Here is a 26580-nt window from a genome sequence, read left to right as displayed (position 1 = left end):
TATTACCTATTCGAAAAGCACGACATATGTAATATTGATGAGATTTACCTATATATGTCAACTGGAGAGCGGGATACAAGTGTTGTGTATAGCTATATAGCTCAACTAAAGGATGGGATACTATTGTCACTGCCGGCCGCGGTGGCCGTGCGGTTCTAGGCGCTTCAGTCCGGAACCGCATGACTGCTACGGTCGCAGGTTCGAATCCTGCCTCGGGCATGGATGTGTGTGATGTCCTTAGGTTAGTTAGGTTTCAGTAGTTCTAAGTTCTAGGGGACTGATGACCTAAGATGTTAAGTCCCATAGTGCTCAGGGCCATTTGAACCATTTGAACTATTGTCACTGCTGTGATCAAAACTATAACTTTCAGTCGACGCTATTAGCATCGAAGGCGAAAAAGAAACTGTACCCCATAGTGAAGTGAGGGATACAAATTGTATATGTGTCGTCTTATTGCCACTTCGCGTAGTTCAACTGAGGTACAGGTAGCAAATGTAACGTACGTCCATTTACACGTTTTCCTTAGAAGTGTACATATACACAGGTCAACAAAAGTATGGGATACAAATATTATGTATGTAGCTCCTTCTGCCATCGGTAGTACTACTATCTCCGTAAGAACAGACTATTAGTGGTAGCGGAGGTGAAAGAAACAACACATGTAAAATTTGTATCCCGTGCTTCAGTTGACCTATATAGTTCAACTAAACAACAGGATATTAATCCAAACGAAAACGAATAAATCGACGTATGCTAAACTTGTATCCCGTACTACAGTTAACCAATACAGTTCGTATGCGGTTCGAGATACAACCCATATGTATGTGACGAGAGGTATTCTATGCTGCCAATATTTCCATCCGTTTTTCCCCCTTCATTTTCCACAGAAATAATACGATACAAACACGTGATATCCTTAACGTGAACATACTACTTGCCTTCATATATGTCAACTATATTTTTCGTCTCTCGTATTCCTGAACAGTCTTGTCAGCTCTTTCATCTTTGTAACAAATGCTCTCTGGCCAATTCTGACGTCATTGGTCAAAGCCGACGGGTTGTATCCCCTGCTTCACTAGACCCGATTTTCACGTCTGTGGTGGGCATCTGTTTCAGTCAGACGAGGAAGTGCAATAGCGGCTGCGGTTGTGGATTTCTTAGTAGCTGACCGCGTTCTATGAAACAGGAATTTATACCAGCGGGATAAATGTCTCAGCGCTTGTGGTTATTACTTTTGACTGGAACCATACAGTGGTTCCGTTGTGGCGTGTGTTCGATTTTCATTTGACTGCACCTTATTACTTTGATGTCTCTTGGCAATCTACAATCTCGTCATTATAACTGAATGTAATGTCTCAGCCATTCTGTTACAGGCTCTAATTCTCCATAAATAGTGACTCTTAAGCCGGAAAACAGTCTTCAGAGTACTGTAGTGACCAGGCTGCAGGCACTGAACTCAACTGTCTAATTACTGATGAGTGACTGGGTGTTCGCCGCCTGTATCGCTTCGGTGCCTGTCGGCGGAAAAATTTCCAGGTTGGCCAGTACAAGGCGGAAGCGATGTAGTCCATTGTTGACAGCGCATTCTATGGTGGCTGTCCACACTATCGGTAGACGTATACAATGTGTGGAGGAGGTCGTACAGAAGCAGGAAGGAGTTTGTGATTGCGAGCACCACCTGGAAGGTGGCGAATGACACTGAGAGACGCCAGACATCTACATCTACATACATACTCCGCTAGCCACCAAGCAGTGTGTGGCGGAGGGCACAATTCGCGCCCGAGTAATACCCCCCCTTCCGTTCCACTCGCGGATCGCACGACGGAAAAACGACTGTCTGAACGCCTCAGTACGAGCTCTAATTTCCCTTATCTTTGAATGGTGATCATTATGCGATTTGAAAGTTGGTGGTAGTAATATATGTTCTACATCCGCGGCGAAGATCGGATTTCGGAATTTAGTGAGCAGCCCCTTTCGTTTAGCGCGTCGTATATCTGCAAATGTATCCCACTTCAAACTTTTTATGAGATTTGTAACGCTCTCGCGATGGCTAAATGTACCAGTCACGAAACTTGCTGCTCTTCTTTGGACCTTCTCAATCTCTTGAATGAGACCCAACTGGTAAGGGTCCCATACAGACGAACAATACTCGAAGACTGGACGAACTAACGTATTGTAAGCTGTTTCCTTTGTTGAAAGACTGCATCACTTCAGGGTTCTACCAATAAACCGCAATCTAGAGTTCGCCTTACCCGTTACTTGTGTAATCTGATAGTTCCATTTGTGATCATTTCGAATAGTCACACCTAGATACTTGACGGACGTTACCGCTTCGAAAGACTGGGCATTTATTTTGTACTCGTACATTAATGATGATTTCCACCTTGTTATACGCAGTAGGTTACTCTTAATAATACTGAGAGATAACTGTCAGTAATTACACCATGCACTTATTTTCTGAAAATCCTCTCGTGATGACTGGGTGTTGTGTGCTGTCCTTAGGTTAGTTAGGTTTAAGTAGTACTAAGTTCTAGGGGACTGATGACCATAGATGTTAAGTCCCATAGTGCTCAGAGCCATTTGAACAATTTTTTTGAAAATCCTCATTGATTTGCTCACAAGTTTCGTGTAATACTACTTTCCTGTAGACTGCAGCATCATCGGCAAACAATCTAATGCCGCTGTCAATTGCATCAACCAGATCGTTTATGTAAATCGTAAAAAGCAGCGGACCTATTACGCTGCCCTGGGGCACAGCTGAAGTTACGCTTGTTTCTGTTGAAGTCACCCCATTCAAGATGGCATACTGCTCTCTGTCTGTTAGAAAACTTTCTATCCAACCGCATGTGTCCATCGGATAGACCGTAAGCGCGCACTATTTGGAGCAAGCGACAGTGCGGAACTGAGTCGAACGCCTTTCGAAAGTCATATGGCATCAACCTGGGAGCCGGTATCTGGAGCGTGTTGTATATCATGCACAACGAGGGCCAGCTGTGTCTCGCATGACCGCTGTTTCCTAAAACCGTGGTGGTTTCTGCATGTAGTTGTGCCTCTGCGCTGGAGGCCTCTCAGGGTGATAATTGGGTACCTCTTGCCTGGTACACAACACAGTGAATGTAGGAACTCAATCAATTTTGAGACTGTGTGTGAAATGAAATTCCTTTAGTGGAAAAATATCTGTCTTTGGAAATAGACTACTTGGTGCAAAATTATTTATTTGGATACTGCTACATTCCGTTCCTCAAAACAAAAACAAAGATTTTATCACTTTCATTTGAAGCAAGTTCCAGTGTGATTATGGGGGGTATTTGGGTGGAGGTAGCTCAAATTCCAGTAGGTCTATCTTGACTGGATTTATACATCATCTGCAAATAAATCAAGTGATTGCCAATACTAGTCATATCCACCTTATCCACTTTCGTACTTCATTCTTCTCCTACTGAGGTACTACCCTGCCCCAGATATTCTGAACTTGAGGTTAACTTGGTAATTCCCAAACCCTCACAATTTCACAAGGAGACTAAATTAGTTTTTTCCTGGTGTACATTTGAGTTGAACCGCCTGTCCCAACGTTGAGGGTCGAACGTTGCTTGCTTGCCGACTGGAACTGCCAATGCCGGTCTTGTATAAAATAACGGAGTACATATTGGTATTAGACATATAATCTTGTGAAACGAATACTGTGTTGTAATGGTAACAGTGTGAAATACGGTTTACTTTCATCATTCATAAGGATCGATGACTTTTCAGATACTCATAAAATAACTCTGACAGTCTTACCACAAACGAGCCAATATCTAACAGGAATTGTCACTAAGGATACACCTTTTGTACTTTAGAAAAGGTAAATCCTCATCAGAAACGAATGCAGTAAAATTTGTGAAAAAATCGTAATTGTCCGTTACTGTCCACAAACTACGACTGGTAGTGAACAGCTAAATTCTTATTTATACCTCGACAAAGTCATTATGAAGTTCGAAGAATTTTACTGTTAATCTGTGTTGTCTGAGTGGCCCGAAGAAAAAATGAATTTGATTAATTGCTTTACATAATTTCACGGAAAGAGTTACCACTTTCTTCGTTATTTGTATTTCAAATTCTAATCTTGTTCCGTCCCTAAATTCTCCGTTTCTGTTTCCATTGTTAAATTAAATGATTCTCATATTTTTCTAAACACTTCATAGCCTATGCCTTGCTACATAATCTTCTGCACAGATATTGTGTGTGCGTGTGTGTGTGTGTGTGTGTGTGTGTGTGTGTGTGTGTGTGTGTGTGTGTGTGTGTTTGTTTGTGTTCACTCTCTAGTTCATCTATCGGTTGAATATTTAATATCCTTCTGCAGCAAACTACTTAAATGTTTGCACCATTTCTTAAGATTTCCTATGGTCGGTTTTCCACTTTCATTTAACTATGTGCTCCAGGTATTACTCCCAAAACTAATCAACCAGGTGTTCAGAGAAAATTGTATAGCAAGAAAGACATTGCAAACGCTTTCAGGTGTCACCGAGGAAGAGTTCCTGACATTCCGTGGAGCAATGAACACCAAGTTAGGACGAGTTCTGCGGAGACATGGACTGAGACCAGTGTTCCGGTTCGCCATGATACGAGATATGCTGCACCTGTTGAAGACTACATAGGTGTTCGTGTGTCCCTCGCTATTGCGGCAGCATCTACATAGGTCAGACTTCGCACAATCGCAGAGCGTTGTACCGAGCACAAGCGATGTATTAAACAAGGTGAGCTTGAAAAGTCGTCCACAGTTAAGGATTGCGTGGAAAAGGGACACGAAATACAGGTTCAAAATACGAGTTTTGGCCCATGCGCCAACATACTGGGATTCCGTTATAAAGGAGGCGGCATAGATTAGAATGAGCAGCAATTATTTTAACAGAAACCAGTGGTACACACTTAGTAGAGCATGGAGTGCGGGCTTTTGATATCGAAAGGAAGCAAAGGCGGATGCCTAACGCTTGTAGGGAGGCGGGAGCGGCAGTTTCAAACGTGGCGCCGGCCCCTCGCGCCGCCTGACGTCACTCGGTCCCACGACGGGCCGGAGCTGCTTCCATCTGCGCCACTCACCTTCCGCCCACGCGTCCTTTCAGTCGTCTCTGATTGGTGCCAGAAGCTGCAATCGTGCCTACATATGAGGAAAAACGTGCCAGCCACGACTCCCAGACAATGAGTTCTGCCCCGGTATTTATCACTCCTACCAACTTTAACCTTTCCACACTCATCCCATTCCACATCAGGACGCCTCTCTCCTTTCCCTCTCCACCCTCCCCTATCCATTTCTTCTTGTACCACTACCGTCTCCACACACTAATACTCCTCCTCACCCCCTGTCTTTTCCACAGTCTGTATTCCCACCATCCGCTTCACTTACTACCTACCACCTCACGAATGTAGAGTGGCAAGTCGTTAATATATATTAGCGACATGCCACTCTATTTTCATGAAGATGCAAAGTTAATTATTTTTTCTGATGATACTCACCCAAGAAGCAAGAATCAGCTGAGGAAATTGCAAATAATGTCTTTCAGAAAATTATTAAGTGGTTCTCTGCAAATGGACTCTCACTAAATTTTGAGAAAACACGGTTTATACAATTCTGTACAGTAAAAACCTTAACACCATTGATAAATATAGACTATGAAAGGAAGTCTGTCGCTAAGGTAGAATACTCAAAATTTCTGGGTGTGTGCTTTGATGAGAAATTGAATTGGAAGAAACACATCGATGATCAGCTGAAATGGTTAGGTTCAGCTACCTATGCTATTAGGGTTATTGCAAATTTTGGTGATAAACATATCAGTAAATTAGCCTACTATGCCTAATTTCCTTCACTGCTTTCATATGGCATCATATTTTGGTGCAATTCGTCATTAATACAGAAAGTATTCATTGCACAAAAGCGTGTAATCAGAATTATAGCTGGGGCCCAACCAGGATCACATTACAGATATTTATTTAAAGAACTCGGGATATTCACAGTACCTTCGCAATACATATATTCACTTATGAAATTTGTCATTAATAACCCATCCCAATTCAAAAATAACAGCGAAGTGCATAGCTACGACACTAGAAGAATGGATGATATCCACTATTCTGGATTAAATCCCATTTGGCACAGAAAGGGGTGAATTATGCTGTCACAAAAATCTTTGGTAATTTGCCGAATAGTATTAAAAGTTTGACAGATATACAACCAACATTTAAAAGCAAATTAAAAGAATTTCTGAATGACAACTCCTTCTCCTCAATAGATGAATTCTTAGATATGATGTAGTAACTGTAAAAAAAATTAATTAATTAATTATTTTCTTTAAAGTAAACTTATGTTAAAGTGACACGATTCACATCATTACGAAATGTCGTATTCATGATCTATGGAACAAGGATTAATATATGTATGTATTTACGTATGGAACCTATTCTCTCCTACCACGATACTTCTCATCCAGTACAGGTTCCTCCGTATGTAAGTACAAATGTAGTTGTTCAGTATTTTCCTTTTTTTTAAGAGACGAATTTCACCATTCTGTGATGTGTTTTTAAAATGTATATATTTTCGTTTTTTTGCTGTCTGATTTTTATTTTAAAATACAAAAACAGCTACAAATTTTATTTCCCCAATCCAACTTTTTTTAATTCGCTTGGCTGAAGAGTGAAATGTTGTGCCGCTTACAGCCCGCCCCGCCCATATGGGGAGAGGGGGATGAAATAACAACAAAAGGAAGGGAACAGCCCCGGAAATCAATGCTTTTACTCCGGACGACGATGGCGGAGATAGCCATCAAAAAGTTCGAGAGAATTTTATTCGAACTGACGCAGCTTGGAAACCGAGAAGTTTAATTCAATTACGCAGGTCACTGGTAACAGCAGTAGACCCTTTATGTCCAGACTTTCTGTCTGCACCATAATTAGTCTGATATCTTTCTTAAGCTCTTCGTTATTTTGGTCTCTGCTGTCTTAGTGTTTACCCACACGCTACGCTAAGTAATACGTCCACTCAGTTTAGCAGTCCTCCTCAGTAGATGCAATAATTACAATTAAAACAGCTGGACGGCAACGATATTGAAGCTATGGATATTCAGATTTTATAGCCGTGGAATTTGATCCCTACATAACTGAAATAGAAGATTTAGAGAATGACTCGTTTCGATTACTGTACGTAAATAACCGAACAATTCTACCTATAAATACAGAAGTACGAGTACTAACTACAGCATCAGATTTTGCACCTTCATGAACAGTCGTAAAGACAATTAAGTTTTTTTCTTGACCTTTTGAGTTTCCGACGACATATTGATGGTACAGACAAGACACAATGAATCTTCTCTTTCAACTTGGGCTTGGATTTTGAAACTGCCATAAAAGGTGAGTGCAAATTCTGCTGACAAACTATCAAAGATTGACGAGATAATTTGCTAATTTTACTAATTTATAAAAATTGCTTGTTCTGTGTTAGCTTCTTACAAATTTCGATGTGTTCCGTAAGTTACCATTGTGACTGTTTTGCACTCGCAACAGCTGGAAATATGTGTCCCACAGATGTGTCTTTTCTTTATTTTTTAGCGCTCTTGTGAACTAACAGTAATCACTGTTGACAAGATAGTATACTGGTACACTTAGCATGCTCATCACTATCTCCAGTACATGGAACCTTAATACAGAAATTTCGGTCCCTGTAGTCTTGGAAGTGACATATTTGACCCTGCTAACAGTTCTAAGTGAAGCAGTTAACTGGTACACTGATTAACCAAGACTAATGGTGGGAATGTAGGTGCTCAGGAAGGGTATCATGACTACTGGCCAGAAGTCTTGGGAACGCGCTGTATAGGATGTCGCTAGTCAGCCACTGAAGCATATGCGGTGCGTTTGTCTCCATATTGTCCATATAGAAATATGTTGCTGACACCGCACATTCGTATCGGCGGCGCTCTGGCTCACAGTAGGAAGTCGTAAACGCAGTATGGCCCTGTGAGGTGGTGTGTCGTCCGTTCAAGTAACATTGTTGTCATCCATTGCGTTCGTTTACATTGTAAGGGGTTCACCACCCTGCTGGAGCAAATGTAATTTCGATGTATTGCTCACGCGCTGTCTGCGACAGAAAATATCTTTGCTGCAATAGAGTCGCAGGTCAGAGCAATCTGGGCAGTAGTTGCAGTCGATCACTGCTACAGTGTAGTTGTAATCTGTCGCTGGTACAGCGCAGTTCATAGCCATGTACTGTAAGGTAAATTTTATTATTTTTATTGGCATGCGCGTAGTTTATCCACTTATCTAAGATGTTAATATGAATTTCTTTCAATCTTTTTGTGATTCGTCAGCACCAGTTGACCCAGATTTGTAATATTCAATTTTTCATATAATGGATTGCAGATATTTATCAATACTGTAATGTAAAAGGTTTTCAGAATTTAATTTTTACCAGTCTACAAAAAAGGAAGGAATAATTTTGCCTTACGTCATTACCAGTCCTATTCCAGTCATTTATTTAAATATTTCAGAAATTTTCACAGATCATAGTCATGTGTTCTTTAGTAATCAGACGACCAACTGTGCAGCTGTGTCAATAAGCAAAGTCAGTTTTTCTAATGATTCAGATCACAGACAAATGTTGTCCAGTATTAGTAGATACGCCAGCATTGCACTACGCTGAGCCATTTACGAGCAGGTATATAGACAGCATTATCTGGCGACACCATCATGAGATAAGAATATTTCAGATTGATTTCACAGCTAACTGATATCAAGAACTTATTAAAGAGAGCCTTGGAAAATAGTGACATCTTACTCAACAAGACTAGCGCTGCTTACGTCAAAAGTTCGATGAGATAAGAAATTTAAAAAAAATTATCATTTTTATATTTTTATACAGGAAGGTTGCAACATGAGTCTTCAATAATAAAGATCAATTGATGAAAATTTTTTATTTTTGTGTTTAATAACAAGGCTATATTGTTTCTATATTTTGTGTTGTACCGGACCAATATTGAGCACAAGCTCTTCATCAGCGGTCCTATAGCACTTATCTATAAATAATACATAATAAATGCTATAGACTACATGTTATGGAAGTTGGAATGGGTTTATAACTACGTGTAAGTAGTCTTGGATTGTTTAGCCCTTACTTATATTTTACTTTTAAGTCTTCATAGAACTTTTTCAGGCTTTCTATCCATTTTATACACTTTCTAGCACATTCTCATATGACTATAAATGAGAAAAATCGTTCTTCAAAATATCAGAGACGTATTTTGTTGTCAAACATATCAAATATGTCAAACATATTGCTTTTGTGTATATTTTCCTTTCTTTTGGTAATATGTGCGATCTCTATATTTCTTTCGCCCATAGGTAACTGATATCAAGAACTCATTAAAGAGAGCCTTGGAAAATAATGACATCTAACTCAACGAACTATACACATTGAGAAAGTACCGAACAGGGCTGTGGTTAACTGTCTGGGCAGTCCAGCCCACCACCTGAGAAAAATCAAACAATATTCTTAATAAAAAGGATGTTTATGATTAACAACATACAATCAAAAATTGAACAGACCTTAAACGTCAAAGAAATTACATAAAAATTATAGAAAATTAGAAATTATTTTCATTAGACATTACCAATAGGCACTAACGTCCAGTTGTAACCTCCCCCTCACTTATCGACCTTAATGACAGTGAAAAATTAAACCGCGTGTACCTAATGGAAATTTGGGAAAAACCAATCGTCACCAAAGTTAATTTGTCGGTAAAGAGGGAGGAAAGGATTACATCTAAATTAAAGGAAAAATGCAAATGAAACTGGTGGAAATTAATTTTGAAAAAGGGGTAAAGTTAATAAAGAAAGTAAATGTGCGGTCGTTACGTTAACAATTAACTAGCGGTAATTAGATACGTGAGATTTGGGAGAAATTACGGTCGCCAGTCCTATGGACAATTACTATAGTAACTGAAGAAGAATGGTTATTACACATATAATTAGTACTAGAAGCGTAGCAACTTAAGGTTGACACATGTAGTGTGAAAACTGAAAGTTTGTCAGAAGTAATAAATTTGGCTACACACTGACTTAATTTAGCAAAAGAATTAATAAAACCGGAAAATTGAAAGTTAATTAAGTGACTGAAGTTAATAATGAGCTTTCTTTCTGAAGCACATCGAAATTCAGTAAAATACAGTTAGTCTTGGACTACCTCAACAGTCATTTCAAGAGCTACTTGAATCCACGCAATTTAGAAATAAGAGATTTAACTTTGATCTTGAATTATATGATTCTGAACAATTAACAATAGTCAAATTTAGTACGTACCAAGCTGAGCTGCAGTCACAGGTAAGCTAAAATACGGTAACAAAACTCGCACTCTTAATTTGAGCTTGTGTAATCTAAATATTGTAGGCAGCTATGAATACCTTAACTGAACTTTGAAATTAAAGCAGTGAAATCGAATGATGCTGGCGTTTGAATTTCAACGACACTCGGGTTCATTCCGGAAAAGGAAGGGACCCTGCTTGGTAATGCAATTGGGACAATGAGCAACAAAGGTTCATGCTACGTTGCTGTAATTTTGTGATTTGAACAGTTTGAAAAGTTGAGGTCTGCCATACAGTTCTAAAACTTTACGTGCTTCCAGTCTTCCTTGTTGGTTGATTGAAGGTTTGAAGCCGTCGATCGAGGAGCTGGCGACAGTCGCTCATTGTCGGCCGTCGCTGTTGCAGAAGCTGGATGTTGGCGCGCCTTCTTCTAGACACGGTCACCAGGCGAAAAGGGCTCTTGATGCTAATGCTAATGCTTCCCGTCCGCGAGACCGTGTCAGAAACTTTCATAGCAAGTCGAGCGCAATTACATGCTGCCCAACCCCGAAAGCGCGGCAACTCGCGGGAGCGTCACACAACACACCTGCTCCACTCGCTACTCCAGGCAGACTCCCCCTCTTCCCGCGCTCCACGCGACAGAGTTCCCACTACCAAAGATCCTGAACACTTTTGTTCTCCACACGACCTATCGATGTATTCGTTCGATAGCATAGTTTTCCCTAGGCCAGACCAAGCGTATAAATACAAATAATATTCACAAAACAAACCAATTATAAATCGACATAAATGCATAAATATATACAAATAGTAAAACAATTACAGTATATTATAGAGACACAGAAATTTCATATCTTGAGGTAACAAATCAAGGAAAAAAAATTACAGTACAACAGATGGAAATAGGAGGATATGCATTTCCGGCGTTACACGTGCCCCACATTGTCTGAGGATGTTCGTGTAACCTAAACAGACTCAGAAAATGTCCCAAAAAGGAAAAAAAAACCAGCGGAAATGCATACGCTCAAAACATCAAGAAAGTTTAGCATTAGGCTAATTAACCATAAACCAATTTTTAGGCCATAATAATTGAGTTGAGACACTCCTAATCTTATTCCACTCTGTCATCTTACACAAAAGAAAACAGGTTGACAACATGTTAAAATTCATAGAAAACATAGAAAATGGTTTAGCTATCCAAAATATCAAAATTCCTAACAGTATCAAGAAATGGAATTCTATTTACAAAATTAACCAGAGTACATGGTCATAAAAAACAGGTACATTAAAATACGCAAATTAATAATTAATTACATAGAATACACATTTTATATAACCTTTTCATAATTAATACTCTCGCCATGAGAGTCCACTTAACGCTAAGCAAGAAAATAATATACAGCAGATCGACAAAAACATAAATATTGACAGCAAAATTCTTTCACATCAGCTGTCCGGGAAGAAAAACAACTCGCAAGTACAAAGAATGCCGACAGCGGCACAAGAGCCGACAGCGGCTCCGCCTCGCCAGTAGTGTTGCGCCCGCCTGTGCGGCACGCTTGATCTCACTCGCCTGTGTAACGGCATTTCCAGAACGTCCGTTTCACTGAATTCTTTCGGAAAAACTCACTCCCGACTAATCTCAAGGAGTCCATTAACACTACCACAGTGGATAACTCAACACTGTCCATCATCATACGCATGTACTAGCCTGAAACTTAAAACAGCGTCTAAGTACATCGGCAATGACTAGTAAATCACATCTTTATGAAATCTTACAGCTAGTTACAAAATCATATTTACATTCCTTAATCTACTGTGACTCAGCTGAAAACTTAAAATAGCAGCTTGGATTTTTCAATTGACAAATAATCACTCTCCCTTAAATCATTTAGTAAAATTAATTACTTATTAATTACAACTTCTTTAATGTCCTCTTGGTCAGGAAAAAGCATGGCAATTGGCACATCCTTAAATCTTACACTCTATATTTACATACTGTACAAATTACCCTTTCTGTGGTATTAATCAATCCTTGGTTGGTACAATTTCAGGTCTGCAATGTTCGGTATACCTAATAGCTTTCCAGAGCTTGGATACTGTAAGCAATAAGCATTTGTGCGAGGTACACCGATGACTTTATATGGTCCATTACAAACAAACTTAAATTTAGAGATTTCATTGTCCATTTCGCTCGATTTCTTGTGAGCTTTTACAAGTACAAAGTCTCAGATTGCAAACTTAGCAAAACGCGCTTTAGCGTCATGACGATGTAAGCGAGCATCGGCTTTTAGCTTCATTATTTCTTGCAAACGATCTTTTTTCACACCGATACTAATGTCAATCCGTGGAGGGAATTTGATGATCTCTTCCACAAAACTTTTACGTCTGCCATCTAACAGGATTTCCTCTGGACAAATTCCCGTAGATTCATGTCTTAAGGTGTTCACAATTCTCTCAAATTCTGCTACATATCTGCCCATGCCCTATGGTTGTGATGGCAATAGGTACGGCAAATTCGGCCTCGTCTTTGTTCGTGTGTTACGTTTGACATACCGTCTACAATACTTTCCAATTCACTTTCTACATTATTGTCAATGCCGAGATTCCTCACATTATAGAAGTTCAAATTCATACCTACGTCAATAGCATCCGGCCAGTTAACAATGTGTATAGGCTGGTATTGCCTATGCACACCGTCTCCTGCCTCGTCAAAACTAACTACTGTTGTTTTATCTTGTGACGTACATATCAAAGTTTTGCTTTTGCAATTAATCACTGCACGGTACTTTAATAGCCAATCTAACACGATAATTACTTCCGTAAAGTCTGGCACGACGACAAACTCTTGTTCAAGTCGTGCCCCACATATTTCGAAGTTGACAAGAATCTGTTTTGTGACCGGTTTACTGGCCTTCTCAGTAGCACCGATAATTTTCACTCCTGTTACTGGCATAACTACGGTGCCAGGTCTGTCTTTCAGTAACTCAAATATTTTCCCAGATACAGCACTTAATTCTGCACCGGTGTCAATCAACACGTTTAGTAGTAGGTCGTGCATATTAACAGACACTACTATCTGTCTACACTTGTCCTTGCCCGCATCTCGTGGTCGTGCGGTAGCGTTCTCGCTTCCCACGCCCGGGTTCCCGGGTTCGATTCCCGGCGGGGTCAGGGATTTTCTCTGCCTCGTGATGGCTGGGTGTTGTGTGCTGTCCTTAGGTTAGTTAGGTTTAAGTAGTTCTAAGTTCTAGGGGACTGATGACCACAGATGTTAAGTCCCATAGTGCTCAGAGCCATTTGAACCATTTTTACACTTGTCCTCGACTGTTTCTTTATTTTCCCACAGTAAATCCTCGTCTATATCCAGGTTATTCCAGAAAAAACCGTCCGGCTTTGATCCTAAATCCGGCTTATCTGGCGGCCTTTTCAGCCTCTGTTCACATACAGTTTTAATTTCAACACGTTTGTCCTGAGGCTTAGTCTGTAGCTTCGCCTCCAATACCGAAACCTTTTCCTGTAAGTCGTCAACTAGTGAGTGTTGCTTTGCTATCAATTCATTAATTGTCACCTTCGTTGATTCCTCTTTGGCCAGATTCATCTCATCTGCCAATCTACCTGGAGGAATGTGCCCAGTAGTATCTGCAATTACTTCCTCTAGATCTGCGCAACCCACACTGCTTTCGTCCGACCGTATAATGTCAGCTCTAACCTCATACACGCTGTAATCTATGTGGTTTTCTACCAATCGTGTCCGGCTATGACTAAAATTTTCGCAATCTTTCTCTTTAATACTCTCGCATTGCTTAAACTGGAGGTTTGCGTCGGATGGGTCGGCTACTTCTACCGCTATAACTTTCGGTAAAGCCTGCCGGTTAGGGCCAGAACTTTCCGTTACTACTTCAACATCCAACTCCTGCGGGACGAAACACGACGAATCTTGCTCGTGCTCCCCATTAACATCAACTATTTCTAGTAAAGTCTGCCGGTTAGGGCCAGAACTTTCTATCACTTCACAAATACTATCTTCCTGAGGGACGAGACGCGGCAAATCCTGCCCGCGCTCCCAGTAAACACTTCTCCCGTACAGGTCCCTATAATCTCTTAGATCGTCGTATAAGCGACCGAACTGCCTTAACCAGACCTCATCCCTCTATGCATCCCCTCGCTCAATGACTAACGTGTTATCCGACATCTGATCTTCTCTCAACAATTGCGAATCATTCTTAAACTCAATCTTCATTTCCGCTGTGGGTGTTGCCACTTTATAATCGTTTTCGGGAACACTACTTAAATTGTTCTCACTGACAGTGAATGTATTTTCTACCGCCGTGTCTACAGCTGATCTATTACTTGTGGACGCACTCCTTTCTCCTAACAATGGCACACTCTCCCGCCGTTGAATATTCCATACGGAATTTTCATAACGACGACACCTGGGTTTTCTCCTGTTATTGGGCCTCCAAAATTTCTCCACGCCCGGTGGGCCCTTCACCGGCGCGGCTAATGGTTTCCCTGTCTCGTCCCAGCAGATCTGCTCCCCGGACGCTGCTGAGGCGGCTTATCGCACCCTCTGGCGTTATTACTATCCTGTGAAGCCCGTATCACGTTAGTATGATACTGGTTTCCGTCATTCCTGTTATTATTTGCGTTGTACCGATTGTCATTACGGCCCGAACCACTATTGTTATTGCTGCCAAGATTGCGGTATGCATTATAGTTATCGTTGTTGTGGTTGCTGTGGTACCCGTTGTTGTTACCACGGCCTCTACCACTGTCGCGATTATTGCGCCAATTGTCCTCGTCCTCAACTCTTTCCAGGAAATCATTGATTGTCCTGTAATTGCTTCCTACGTAGCGTTTTGTATCATCTGGAAGCTTCTTGTAGAGTTCCCAGACTATTTCGGATTCCGTGCGGCGATCACGTAAATATTTCATCTTGCGCATCCAGCCCTCGCAAAACTCCTTCATCAAGCCGCGCGAATCGCATCGAAAGGCCTCGATACGACAAATTCGCGCCAGACACTTTGTTGTTTTTGCTCTGACCAGTATTCAGCCAGAAACAAATTTTTAAACTCGTCAAAAGTCAGGTTCGTGATGTTTAGGTTTAAGCCCCAACGCTTGGCATCACCAGCCAACACACCAATAACCGCATTAATTTTTCTCTCCTTAGTCCATGATCTGGGTAAAACTCTTTCACAATTTTTAATGAAATCCGTCGCGTGTATACCACCTTTTTTAAAGGGGTCGAACCGCTCCTCTTACGTCAGCCATTGCGAACTATGTTCACAGATTGGCACATAGCTCCGTTTTTCGTCAAGTTTCTTTTCTAATTCCGACACTCTCGTAATAACTTGGCAAGTGGTTGTCGCAAGCGTTTCCACTTCCCTCTTTTTCTCTTCGCAGGTATTAGCCTGCTTCCTCACTTTAATATCTACTTCGAACACTAAAGCCTTTGAAGTTTCCACCTTCTTTTGATCCTCTTTTTTCATTAATTGAATTTGTTCCGTCACCTTATTCTCGGTGATCGGAGCAACTGCTTCTCCTACACTTTTCTCGATTCTGCTAACTTCGGAATAAAAACGAGTATTTATACTCGCAACTTCCGCCTGAACGCCTATCGTTTCCTGTTTAAGATTACCGATTTCGGTATTAATCACAACAATATCTTCTTTGATTTTAACAACTTTTGTGTTAACAACTCCAACATTGTTGTTAACAACATTAATAGCTTTGTTCTGATTGTCTAGCTTCCGTTCAATTTTTTCAGACTGCCTCGTGATTTCGTTAATCAAAACATTCAATAAATCAGTTACATTCCCGGAAACTACCGGTTTTACTTCCGTAGCGGCTTCCTCTTTAATTGTCCCCCCGTATTCGTCATCAAGGGATTCACATTTGATTTTCACTTCCGATTCCGAAACATTTTCTAAAGTTTGGAATTCCATTTCTGCACTTTGTTGCGTTTCGGCGGTCGCGTCTTTCATGCTAGCCGCCTGCCCCTGAACAATGGGTACCGCGGTGCGCGTTTCCCACTGTTCGACCGATTGTTCCGTATTCAACTCTACCAAATTTTGGTAATTGTTGCCTCCACTGATTTTAATAATTTTCAATATAAATGCCAAATCTCAAATCTAATTAGGATTCCTCACATTAATATTCTCGCTGACATATCGACCATTTCGTAACTAGTACTTCGTTACGAGATTTGCACAAAGCAAAATTCGTGTCCAGAACAACCTCAAATCCCTAGATTGTCCTGTCACCAGGTCGCCACGTGTAACCTCCCCCTCACTTATCAACCTTAATGACAGTGAAAAATTAAACTGCGTGCACCTAATGGAAATTTGGGAAAAAGCAATCGTCACCGAAGTTAATTTGTCGGTAAAGAGGGAGGAAAGGATTACATCTAAATTAAAGGAAAAATGCAAATGAAACTGGTGGAAATTAATTTTGAAAAAGGGGTAAAGTTAATAAAGAAAGTAAATGTGCGGTCGTTACGTTAACAATTTACTAGCGGTAATTAGACATTTGAGATTTGGGAGAAATTACGGTCGCCAGTCCTATGGACAATTACTATAGCAACTGAAGAAGAAAGGTTATTACACATATAATTAGCACTAGAAACGTGGCAACTGAAGGTTGACGTGTGTAGTGTGAAAACTGAAAGTTTGTCAGAAGTAATAAATTTGGCTACACTCTGACTTAATTTAGCAAAAGAATTAATAAAACCGGAAAATTGAAAGTTAATTAAGTGACTGAAGTTAATAGTGAGCTTTCTTTCTGAAGCACATCGAAATTCAGTAAAATACAGTTAGTCTTGGACTACCTCAACAATCATTTCAAGAGCTACTTGAATCCACGCAATTTAGAAATAAGAGATTTAACTTTGATCTTGAATTATATGATTCTGAACAATTAACAATAGTCAAATTTAGTACGTACCAAGCTGAGCTGCAGTCACAGGTAAGCTAAAATACGGTAACAAAACTCGCACTCTTAATTTGAGCTTGTGTAATCTAAATATTGTAGGCAGCTATGAATACCTTAACTGAACTTTGTAACCTTCCCACCGTAATTTTAAAAGAAAAAGAAATGACAATACTCAATAGAAATGGGAGCCAAGTGTAACCTCCCCACAAATTTTTTTAAAAGAAAAAGGACGATACTAATTAGAGATGCTGATGGACATGGCTCTATGCGTAACCTGCCCACAATCAAATGTACTGACAATGGCAACAAAAATGTGAAATTCGCAATCTGACTCAAATATAAATCCTTCAAAAAATTAAAGTCCATTCAGTGACAAGAAAATTCAATAAAACCGAAATATCGGTCTTTGGCCCTGTGTAAAACAATCAGAATTAAAGTCTTACCTCAGAATAAATGGATGTCACATATCTGCTCTTGTTGTTGCGCACCGCTTGGAGGAACTGCATTGCAAATAATAATATTCTCTTTTTTTGTGATTTTAGTGGAATTTTTCTTCAAAAGAAGTGGAATGAAATGTGAAGTGCAACGAAATCTTGAGTTCAATAAAAAATTAAATTTTTGAAAAAATGCTTTTGAAATAAAAAATTATTATTGGGAGACTTGTTGGAGAATAATTACAATAAATAAAATTTTTTATTATCTAATGATTATATTAATTAACAGTATACCTTATTCCTCATCTTGACCAGTGTTGCCGACTGCCTACATCACACAACCGCACTGGGCTGCTACTACTGACCGACCGCTCTGCATGACGACTACAGACTGAGTATTGCTCTCAACTAGACAGAGCTACAGACTCGCAACGACTGAACTGACAGACTCGCAACGACAGACTTACTGCTACTGGCCTACAGCTACTAACAGACTGAGCAACGACTACTACTCAGAACCGCTCGCAACACTCGCGCGGTCAAGCGCAAACTCTCTGGTCACAGATGCTACAATGCCTCGCCATCGCTGCTGCGTTACATACGTGTTTCATAACCCTCCACTGGGGGGGCAAAAATTTGGCAGCGATGGTGAGTCATTTGGACTTGCCAAGCGCGGCCAAATTTTTCTTTAATTAACAAAATTCTGCAACTTACAGAATATTTAAATGTTGTGCACACGCACTAAGTACAAAATATATCAGACAAAGACAAAATGTGAATACAAAACATAGTAGCAAATCAGAAAAATGTATATACAAATTATTTGACAGATAATAAAGTGCACAGGCACTGAAAAAAATTCTTTAGCATATGCAGAACAAATAAACAGACTGGCAAGAATAATTAGATGTAATACATAAAGTAAATGTTGTGCACACGCACTAAGTACAAAATATATCAGACAAAGACAAAATGTGAGTACAAAACATAGTAGCAAATCAGAAAAGTATATACAAATTATTTGACAGATAATAAAGTGCACAGGCACTGAAAAAATTCTTTAGCATATGCAGAACAAATAAACAGACTGGCAAGAATAATTAGATGTAGTACATAAAGTAAATGTTGTGCACACGCACTAAGTACAAAATATATCAGACAAAGACAAAATGTGAATACTAAACATAGTAGCAAATCAGAAAAAAATATATACAAATTATTTGACAGATAATAAAGTGCACAGGCACTGAAAATTCTTTAGCATATTCAGAACAAATGAACAGACTGGCAAAAAAAAAAAAAAAATATTGTGTTGACAAGTGACATAAGTGTATTCGCATTGGAGTTCAGCGAATCGAAAAATGTATAACCTATGAACATAAATGATGTTACCAAAAAAAAATTTTTTCTTTATGTGACAAGAATCAGGATAGGAAAGGGAAGGATTGCATCATGGTTGTAGCACTTTAGATTGCACACAGCTGCTCTGAAAGTCCATATCTTTCCACAGAAGTACAACACCAAGTGACACAACTTGAAGATCTTTTCCCATCAGAATTTATCAGTGTAGCAAAGACACTGAACTGTCGTAGTAATGTTCCATGTTTTCATTTTGGCAGTACATTAGGTACACCAAACAGTGGGACCATAATAACGTCTTCATTGCTCACGGTGGTGGACAGCATGTCGTGTCAACACCACACTCTTACAAGGCACACCAACGTAGAATTAGTGCAAAACCAAAGATAGTGCTCCATGATCACTAGGATAAACAGGACAAATGGACATTGCAGTAATTCAGGGTAGTTAGCTTATGAGGTGAAGGACATCAAGTCACATAATATTGATAATTACAGACTTAATTAGTAGTTTGTGGCATTCATAGCCCAGTTATTGAACATTTCTGTACCAAGTATGTAGTATTACAGAAAAATGTTCATTAATTGTTGTACATAGAATCAGTAGCCTTCTTTTCCTGGTTACAAAGCATTATGAAATAATCGCATTCTTTTCAGTTACAGAGTATAATCAAGAATCATTAACCTTCTCCTAATTACAGTTAATTAATCATTTGTCATTAATTAATCATTTGTCTAATTACAGTTAATTAATCATTTGTCTAATTACAGTTAATTAATCATTTGTCTAATTACAGTTAATTAATCATTTGTCGTTAATTAATCATTTGTCTAATTACAGTTAATTAATTGATCATTTGTCATTACAATATAGTAAGAATTATTAGCCTTAATTAATTACAAAGCATTATTAAACAGTCACATTCATTTCAAATTACAAAGTATCAACATTGGAAACAAGAGCTAATCAATGGCATAATTAATAACAATTCGTGGAGTGACATTAATTATTGGCACTCAGTGGCCAGCAAGTATTGAATAAAATCATCATTCAGTATTATTCAGATTATTACGAAGTCATTATTAAAAATCAGTTAATTACAGTCATAGCATTAATAATCATGGGCATTATAAGTAGTCTCATTACAATAAACAGTGGCAGTTATTAACTAGTGACAAAGCATTATTTTAAATATATACGATTTTTTTTTGTCTCATTAAGAGGTCATTACTCAAGTGACATACTATTCAGAGCTAATCAGTATTATTCAGAATTTTCTCAAACTGGTATCACTATTTGGGACTGTTAATACATTTTATATTTTTTTTTTTTTTGTTAGCAATGCTTGCGTTGGGATCGATAATTAATTGCTGAAACATAACACTATTTGCTTTTGACCTATTGCAGCAAATGAAGATAGGTAACGTCATTCGTCATGAGTCAGCTGTAGCAAGGTTATGTAACAAGGCAGTACATGTGATCACATTTATAAGCGATAGACACAAATGGGTAAAAAATAAAAATGCAAGTACTAGAACAGGTATAATAACTAACAGGTTTAGTAAGTATCATGAAAAGCTTCTCCTGGAAAAAATACAAAAACGGATTATTGACCTGAAAGAAGAAACGCACACTATGCTGAAAAGTAGTGAACTTCGAATTAACAGGCAGTGAAGTGTGTATAAAAATGTGTTCCATAGCTGTCCTTTCCAAAACTTTCAGTCATCCTACTATGCAATGTAACACCTGCTGTCAAAGCAAACTGCAACAAATACTTAAATAACTACATAGCATAAATACATAACTTCAACATTATCCTCATCTGTAAAGAAAACTTCATTATCCATATCATCATAACTTCACCATTATCATCACCTGTAAAGAAAAACTTCATTATTCATAATACCATTTCCTTCATCATTATTCATCAGTATTCACTATCATCTGCAAAAAATCACTTCATTACTCATTACATAACTATTCCTTATCTCTAGCATATTTCATCACTAAAACTAAGATGTGTAGTTCAGTCTGACAGCCTGCATCAATCACCTTGTATTCTGAAAGAAAAAATTAGTTAAGACTGCTATTCTGTGATGAGTATAGTATATTCTTGTTAATGTTTGTTAATCCTGATCCATTTACTCTTCCTCATAAAGTTATTGCATCTCCTTTCGTTTATTCCGTAGGTGAAATTCCCATTTATGTTAAATTTATTTCTTAGAATCATCATTCCTTTCTGAAATTGATGAACAAAGATTAATGTCCTGCATTTAAATCATATACCCACTAGATAATGACTGGTTTATGGTACCATAATTAACCCTACAGCATAACATGACAGAAAACGTAATATGTCAAAAACATTGACAGTGTTCAAATGCAAAATGTACAGATAATAATACAATGCAGCAGCAAAAAAAAAAAAAAATGTAAAACAGTCACGATGTTGAGATGTCATAGGGCAAAAAAAAATGTCAACGTCGACTGGTGTGTGTTATATCTTAACTATTTCATAGTCCATACAAACAAAACTGGAGTACAGTCACATACACAAAAAAATGGAAAATGTGCACGGTCTGATGTGTAACGACAAGAAAAGCGACCTGCTAACCTTACCTTGCCGGGCACTTGCCAAGAAAAAATACGATAATCATCAATAGGTAGTCACATAAATATAATTGCAGAAATAGTCGTAAATGTGTAAATTCATCTGGAAAAATATGCACGGTCTGATGTGTAACGACAAGAAGAGCGACCTGCTAACCTTACCTTGCCGGGCACTTGCCAAGAAAAAATACGATAATCATCAGTAAGTAGTCACATAAATATAATTGCAGAAATAGTCATAAATGTGTAAATTCATCTGGAAAAAATATGCACGGTCTGATGTGTAACGACAAGAAGAGCGACCTGCTAACCTTACCTTGCCGAGAAAAAATACGATAATCATCAGTAATTAGTCAGGTGAATTAATTGTATTAGTAAATGACATCATAGTGTGTTGAATCATACAGTGGTTTCACTCAATAAACGGTTTAATGTTTGAGATATGGTGATTGCCTTTCGATTTTCTAGTTCTCAAAGTTTCGACGTGTACAACATTGGGGTGAGGGATGCTGCGAATCCGATATGGAGCTGTGTATAGAAGTTCAAATTTACTGCACTTACCTTTTAATTTGCTGGATAAATAGTGTGTACGTACTAGTATCTTCTGTCCAACGTGAAAGACGCGGCGTGTACAAACCTGTTTTTGCTGTCTTCTCCGGCGCTCTGCGGCACTTTTGATGTTGTTCAGCGCAATGTTAATTATTTCGTGGTGTCGTAGGCGACGACTTTTGGGAAATTCTATTAATTCTTTAATTTTGTTCGGTGGTTCAACGTTTTTCAGTATAACAGACGGAGATAGCATAGTGGATTCATTTGGAATGGAATTAATTACATCTTGGAATGAGAGTATGTGTGTATCCCAATCAATATGTCTTTTGTGGCAGTATATTCTACACAGTTTACCAATTTCCTTCATTAATCTTTCACAGGGGTTCGAAGAAGCGTGGTACTTGGATATATAAATCGGAGAAATGTTTCTGGCTCGTAACATGCGTGTCCATATACTACTACGAAATTGTGATCCATTGTCGGAAATTACTTTCATTACATGCCCTACATGAGATAGAAAATGTTTTACAAATGCTTTCGAAACAGTTTTAGCAGTAGCTTTGCGTAACGGAGTGAAAGTAACAAATTTTGAAGTGAGCTCAACAGCGACAAAGATGTAGCAAAAACCTCTGTTAGTTCTCGGAATCGGACCAAAATGTCTACTGCGGCCATGTGTCTTAATTTAACAGGTATAATGGGATATAATGGAGGAATATGTGAAGTGGTGTCTGATTTAGCTTTCTGGCAAATTTTACAAGACGCTAAAACTCGTCGTATACGTTTTTCCATGTTAGTAAAATAACAGTTCTGTCTCAGTATAAGAAAACATTTTCGTGCTCCGTAATGTGCGTAACTTAGATGAGTGTACCAGATTAATTTGTTAACCAGTTCATCAGGAATGCATAATAACCAATTGTTGCTGTCAGGATGAGAGCGGCGAAACAGAATGTCATTGCGTACAGTGTAGTGGTTTCTAATCGTAACATTATTCTTATCTTGCCAAAGCTGTTTAATTTCTTTCCACACATTGTCTTTATTTTGCTCCTTTGCTATGTCCTGTAATGACGATGAAATAAAATTTTCAAATGCAACTTGCTGAATGTACATGACACTGAAATTTGTTTTGCAGAAGTTGGTTGCTACGTCTTGCTGATTGTTGCTGAGAGAACGCGATAGTGCGTCTGCTTTAACATTTTGCGTGCCGGGAATGTGAACTATTGTAAAATTAAATTCTTGTAAATAAAGTTTCCATCTGCTTAATCTGTCGTGAGTGAATTTAGCCGAAAGTAAAAATTGTATCGCTCTGTGGTCTGTGTAAACTGTGGTATGTCTGCCATAAAGAAAATGCCGAAATCTCGTAAAAGCCCATACAACACATAATGTTTCAAGTTCTGTAACGGAATAATTTCGTTCAACAGGTGACAAAATGCGGCTTGCAAATGCGATGTTTTTAATTACTATTGAACCATCTTCTTCAATTTCCTGGAAAATGTGTACGCCTAAAGCGGTGTTGGAACTGTCGGTAGCAATGGAAAAATTTCTAGTAAGATCTGGGTGCGATAATAGTGGAGCATTCAACAGAGCATTTTTCAAATAACATTCTCGTGAGCAAAATTCTGCGTGTCAAAAGTAATGTTTGCGTTACTGTAATATAAAACCTGTACTGTGTCTGGTGAAATTCTGTCGTACGTACTATTATTTACGGGAGGATGCTGTGGCATTTCGACTATTTGAACTGCTCTGTTATTTCTTACTGACGTATTACGCTATCGATGACACCTATTGTCTGTTTCATTCGTGATAATATGTTGTTGCTAATGTTCTTGCTGCTCATAATATCGACTGTTATTAAATGTACGCTGAAAATTGTGCTCGTTATTTTTACGTCTGTCATGATAGTAATTTCTATACGGCGCATTGCGATACGAGTTGAAATAGTGTGTTGTCTGTACGTAGTTATTTCTTTCCTGCCATGCGTTACTATTTGTTGGGGCTGGGACTATACGTGCACGCGGCGAAACATTAAAGTTTGGTTGACCTTGTAGACTGCATTGTTGGTTAGGTATGCTAAGCGGCTGACTTTCATGCTATTGTGGTGAAAAACATCTATTGTTACAAAAATGTGGTTCCGATTGCTCAAAATTTTACACATACCGATGATTACGATTTTATCTGTTATTAAAATTACGGCGGTAGGTGTCATTACGGGAGTGCCTACTGAAAATTGTCACATTCGGTAAAAGTTTGACATATCGGGTTTTCATTACTCGTTTCTTAATACTACGTAGAGCAATAGTTAAAGAGCAGTTTTGATAGATATAAAGGATAGTAGAAGAGAAGGCAGTAGTGCAGAAAACTAAAGATGAAACAGCACTACTACAGCTCGGGGCCCTATGCTCGCTACGGCACATATTCATTAAAGCGTAATGAATCCCCTGAGGTCAATTACGTACTGAGAATAAATTTTGGTTTTTGCGTTACAGGCAATAGCGGTAAAATTCCAAAAGTAAATCGCTGTATTCTTGCTAATTCCAGTTTCTGCATAATACGTAATGCTGATGAATATACAATAGCAAATTGTCGCATCTGTTTCAAAGCTAGCTTCTGCATTACAGGTAATACCGGTGAATGTACAAAGATAAATTGTCGTATACAGCTCAAAGCGTGTACCTGTACGCTGTCATTATTAAATTCTTTACATTTTCTTACAAATACAAATTGCTTATTATCAACGCTCTCGTCACTGAACTTGAGAACACGTTCGGGTTTGTGTGTGAATTTGTTTGTCTGTGTCATTTCGTACTTCAAGTTACGTAGCTTTTCAGATTTTACGTCGTGTGGCTTTTCGGATTTTAAGTCGCGTAGTTGCTGTAAATTGCTCACATTATACACGCTGCGTGACTCTGATAAATGCTCGCAACGTGGCGGATTCTGTGACGTGTTGGTGACTGAAATAATTGTTAATTCTATTACTTTAATACTTTCGTCAATCTGGTTGTTGTGTCGTTCACTTTTCTCGTCAGCCTCCGTATTCGGAGTGTGTGAAACTTCCACTGACTCCAAATCATCGCGAATCTGTACTGCGTTTTTAGGGCATTGTTCGGTGACTGCATTAATTTCGTGTATCTGTGTTTCGTTCGCCAAACATTGTTCAGTGACTGCATCAATCTTGTCTTTATGTGACTCTGTTGTGCCTACACGTGTGCTACTTGATACTTGTGCAACAGTGCCAACTTTTTCATTACTGTTATTAGCACAAGTCTTAGTATCCTCACGTAATTGTACTTTATTGTCCCGACATTGAACGGTAACAGCTGTAATCTCTTCCCTAACTTGTCTGCTCCGTTCGTTAAGGTTGTCTTGTTTCTCGTTCGTCAGTTTGAAACTTTCATTAATTGTTTCGCTAAATTGTTTGTAATGGTTGTCAACACTTTCATTTCGTTGTTTGAACTGTTCAATAAGTTGTTTGAGATCTTCACTTTAGTTTGTCTAATTTTTCGTTCTGTTGTTTGGAATTTGCAGTAAGGTCGTTCTTAAACTGTAGCATTATTGCCATAAATTGATTCAAATCATACGTAGCATTTGCATTCTCAGTACTGTTTAATGGTGTACCTGCAGTTGTCGCGCTTTGTGTGACCATTTGGTCATTCTGTATTTTAGAAAAAGGTTTGCCAGTCAAATGTACACTATCAGTCATTGTTTCGGAATTAAATAAATCCGCCCTACTTTGTGTGATCTGTTCATATTCATTAGACAAATTTGTCTGTTCGTTACTTGGGTTTTCCAAATCGGGTGTGTTAAGCTCTGCAGCGCTCATTACAATAGAGCATTCTGCGTCATCAATTGTCGTCAAGTTAACAGACGAGACAATTGAGTTCGTTTGTTCATCATTACGGTGAAAGTCATCATTAGTGATTGGAATGCACTGATTGTTAGTGAACGCAGGATTGTCATCATTACGTTGCGTATCACAATTACTATCGGTCACGTTGTTTAAGTCGGTAATTTCATTCACAATACTTCGCGATACACTATTCACAGTCTTTCGCGGCATTTTTACAATAGTCAAAATTTTTCACAAAACAAATCAACACAGTGCAAAAGCAACACACAAATACAACAAAGCAACAAACTGCCGTTGACCTGTAGAGAGAAAGTCACAATATTATTAACAGCGTTGCGCTAAATCCTAATTATATCTAAGCAAACCAGAGCAGATATCTGACTGTTGTTCAAAAGACTCTCAACGAAATACGATCCTGGACTGGGTGTCGCCAAGTGTAACCTTCCCACCGTAATTTTAAAAGAAAAAGAAATGACAATACTCAATAGAAATGGGAGCCAAGTGTAACCTCCCCACAAATTTTTTTAAA

General features: G+C 38.7%; 1 protein-coding gene across 1 annotated transcript in view; it reads right to left on the bottom strand.

Annotated features, from left to right (window-relative positions):
• Positions 1-3016: 3016 nt before the first annotated feature.
• The window catches only part of LOC124789205 (cuticle protein 2-like), a 62388-nt gene continuing 38824 nt past the window's right edge, over positions 3017-26580 (bottom strand). The window contains exon 3 of the mRNA XM_047256499.1: positions 3017-3095. Within this exon, the coding sequence (XP_047112455.1) occupies positions 3017-3095 (79 nt within the window). The remainder of the gene's footprint in view (positions 3096-26580) is intronic.

The sequence above is a fragment of the Schistocerca piceifrons genome, chromosome 3 (genome assembly GCF_021461385.2).
Source record: "Schistocerca piceifrons isolate TAMUIC-IGC-003096 chromosome 3, iqSchPice1.1, whole genome shotgun sequence".
NCBI lineage: Eukaryota > Metazoa > Arthropoda > Insecta > Orthoptera > Acrididae > Schistocerca > Schistocerca piceifrons.
This window is presented reverse-complemented; position numbering and strand designations above follow the sequence as displayed.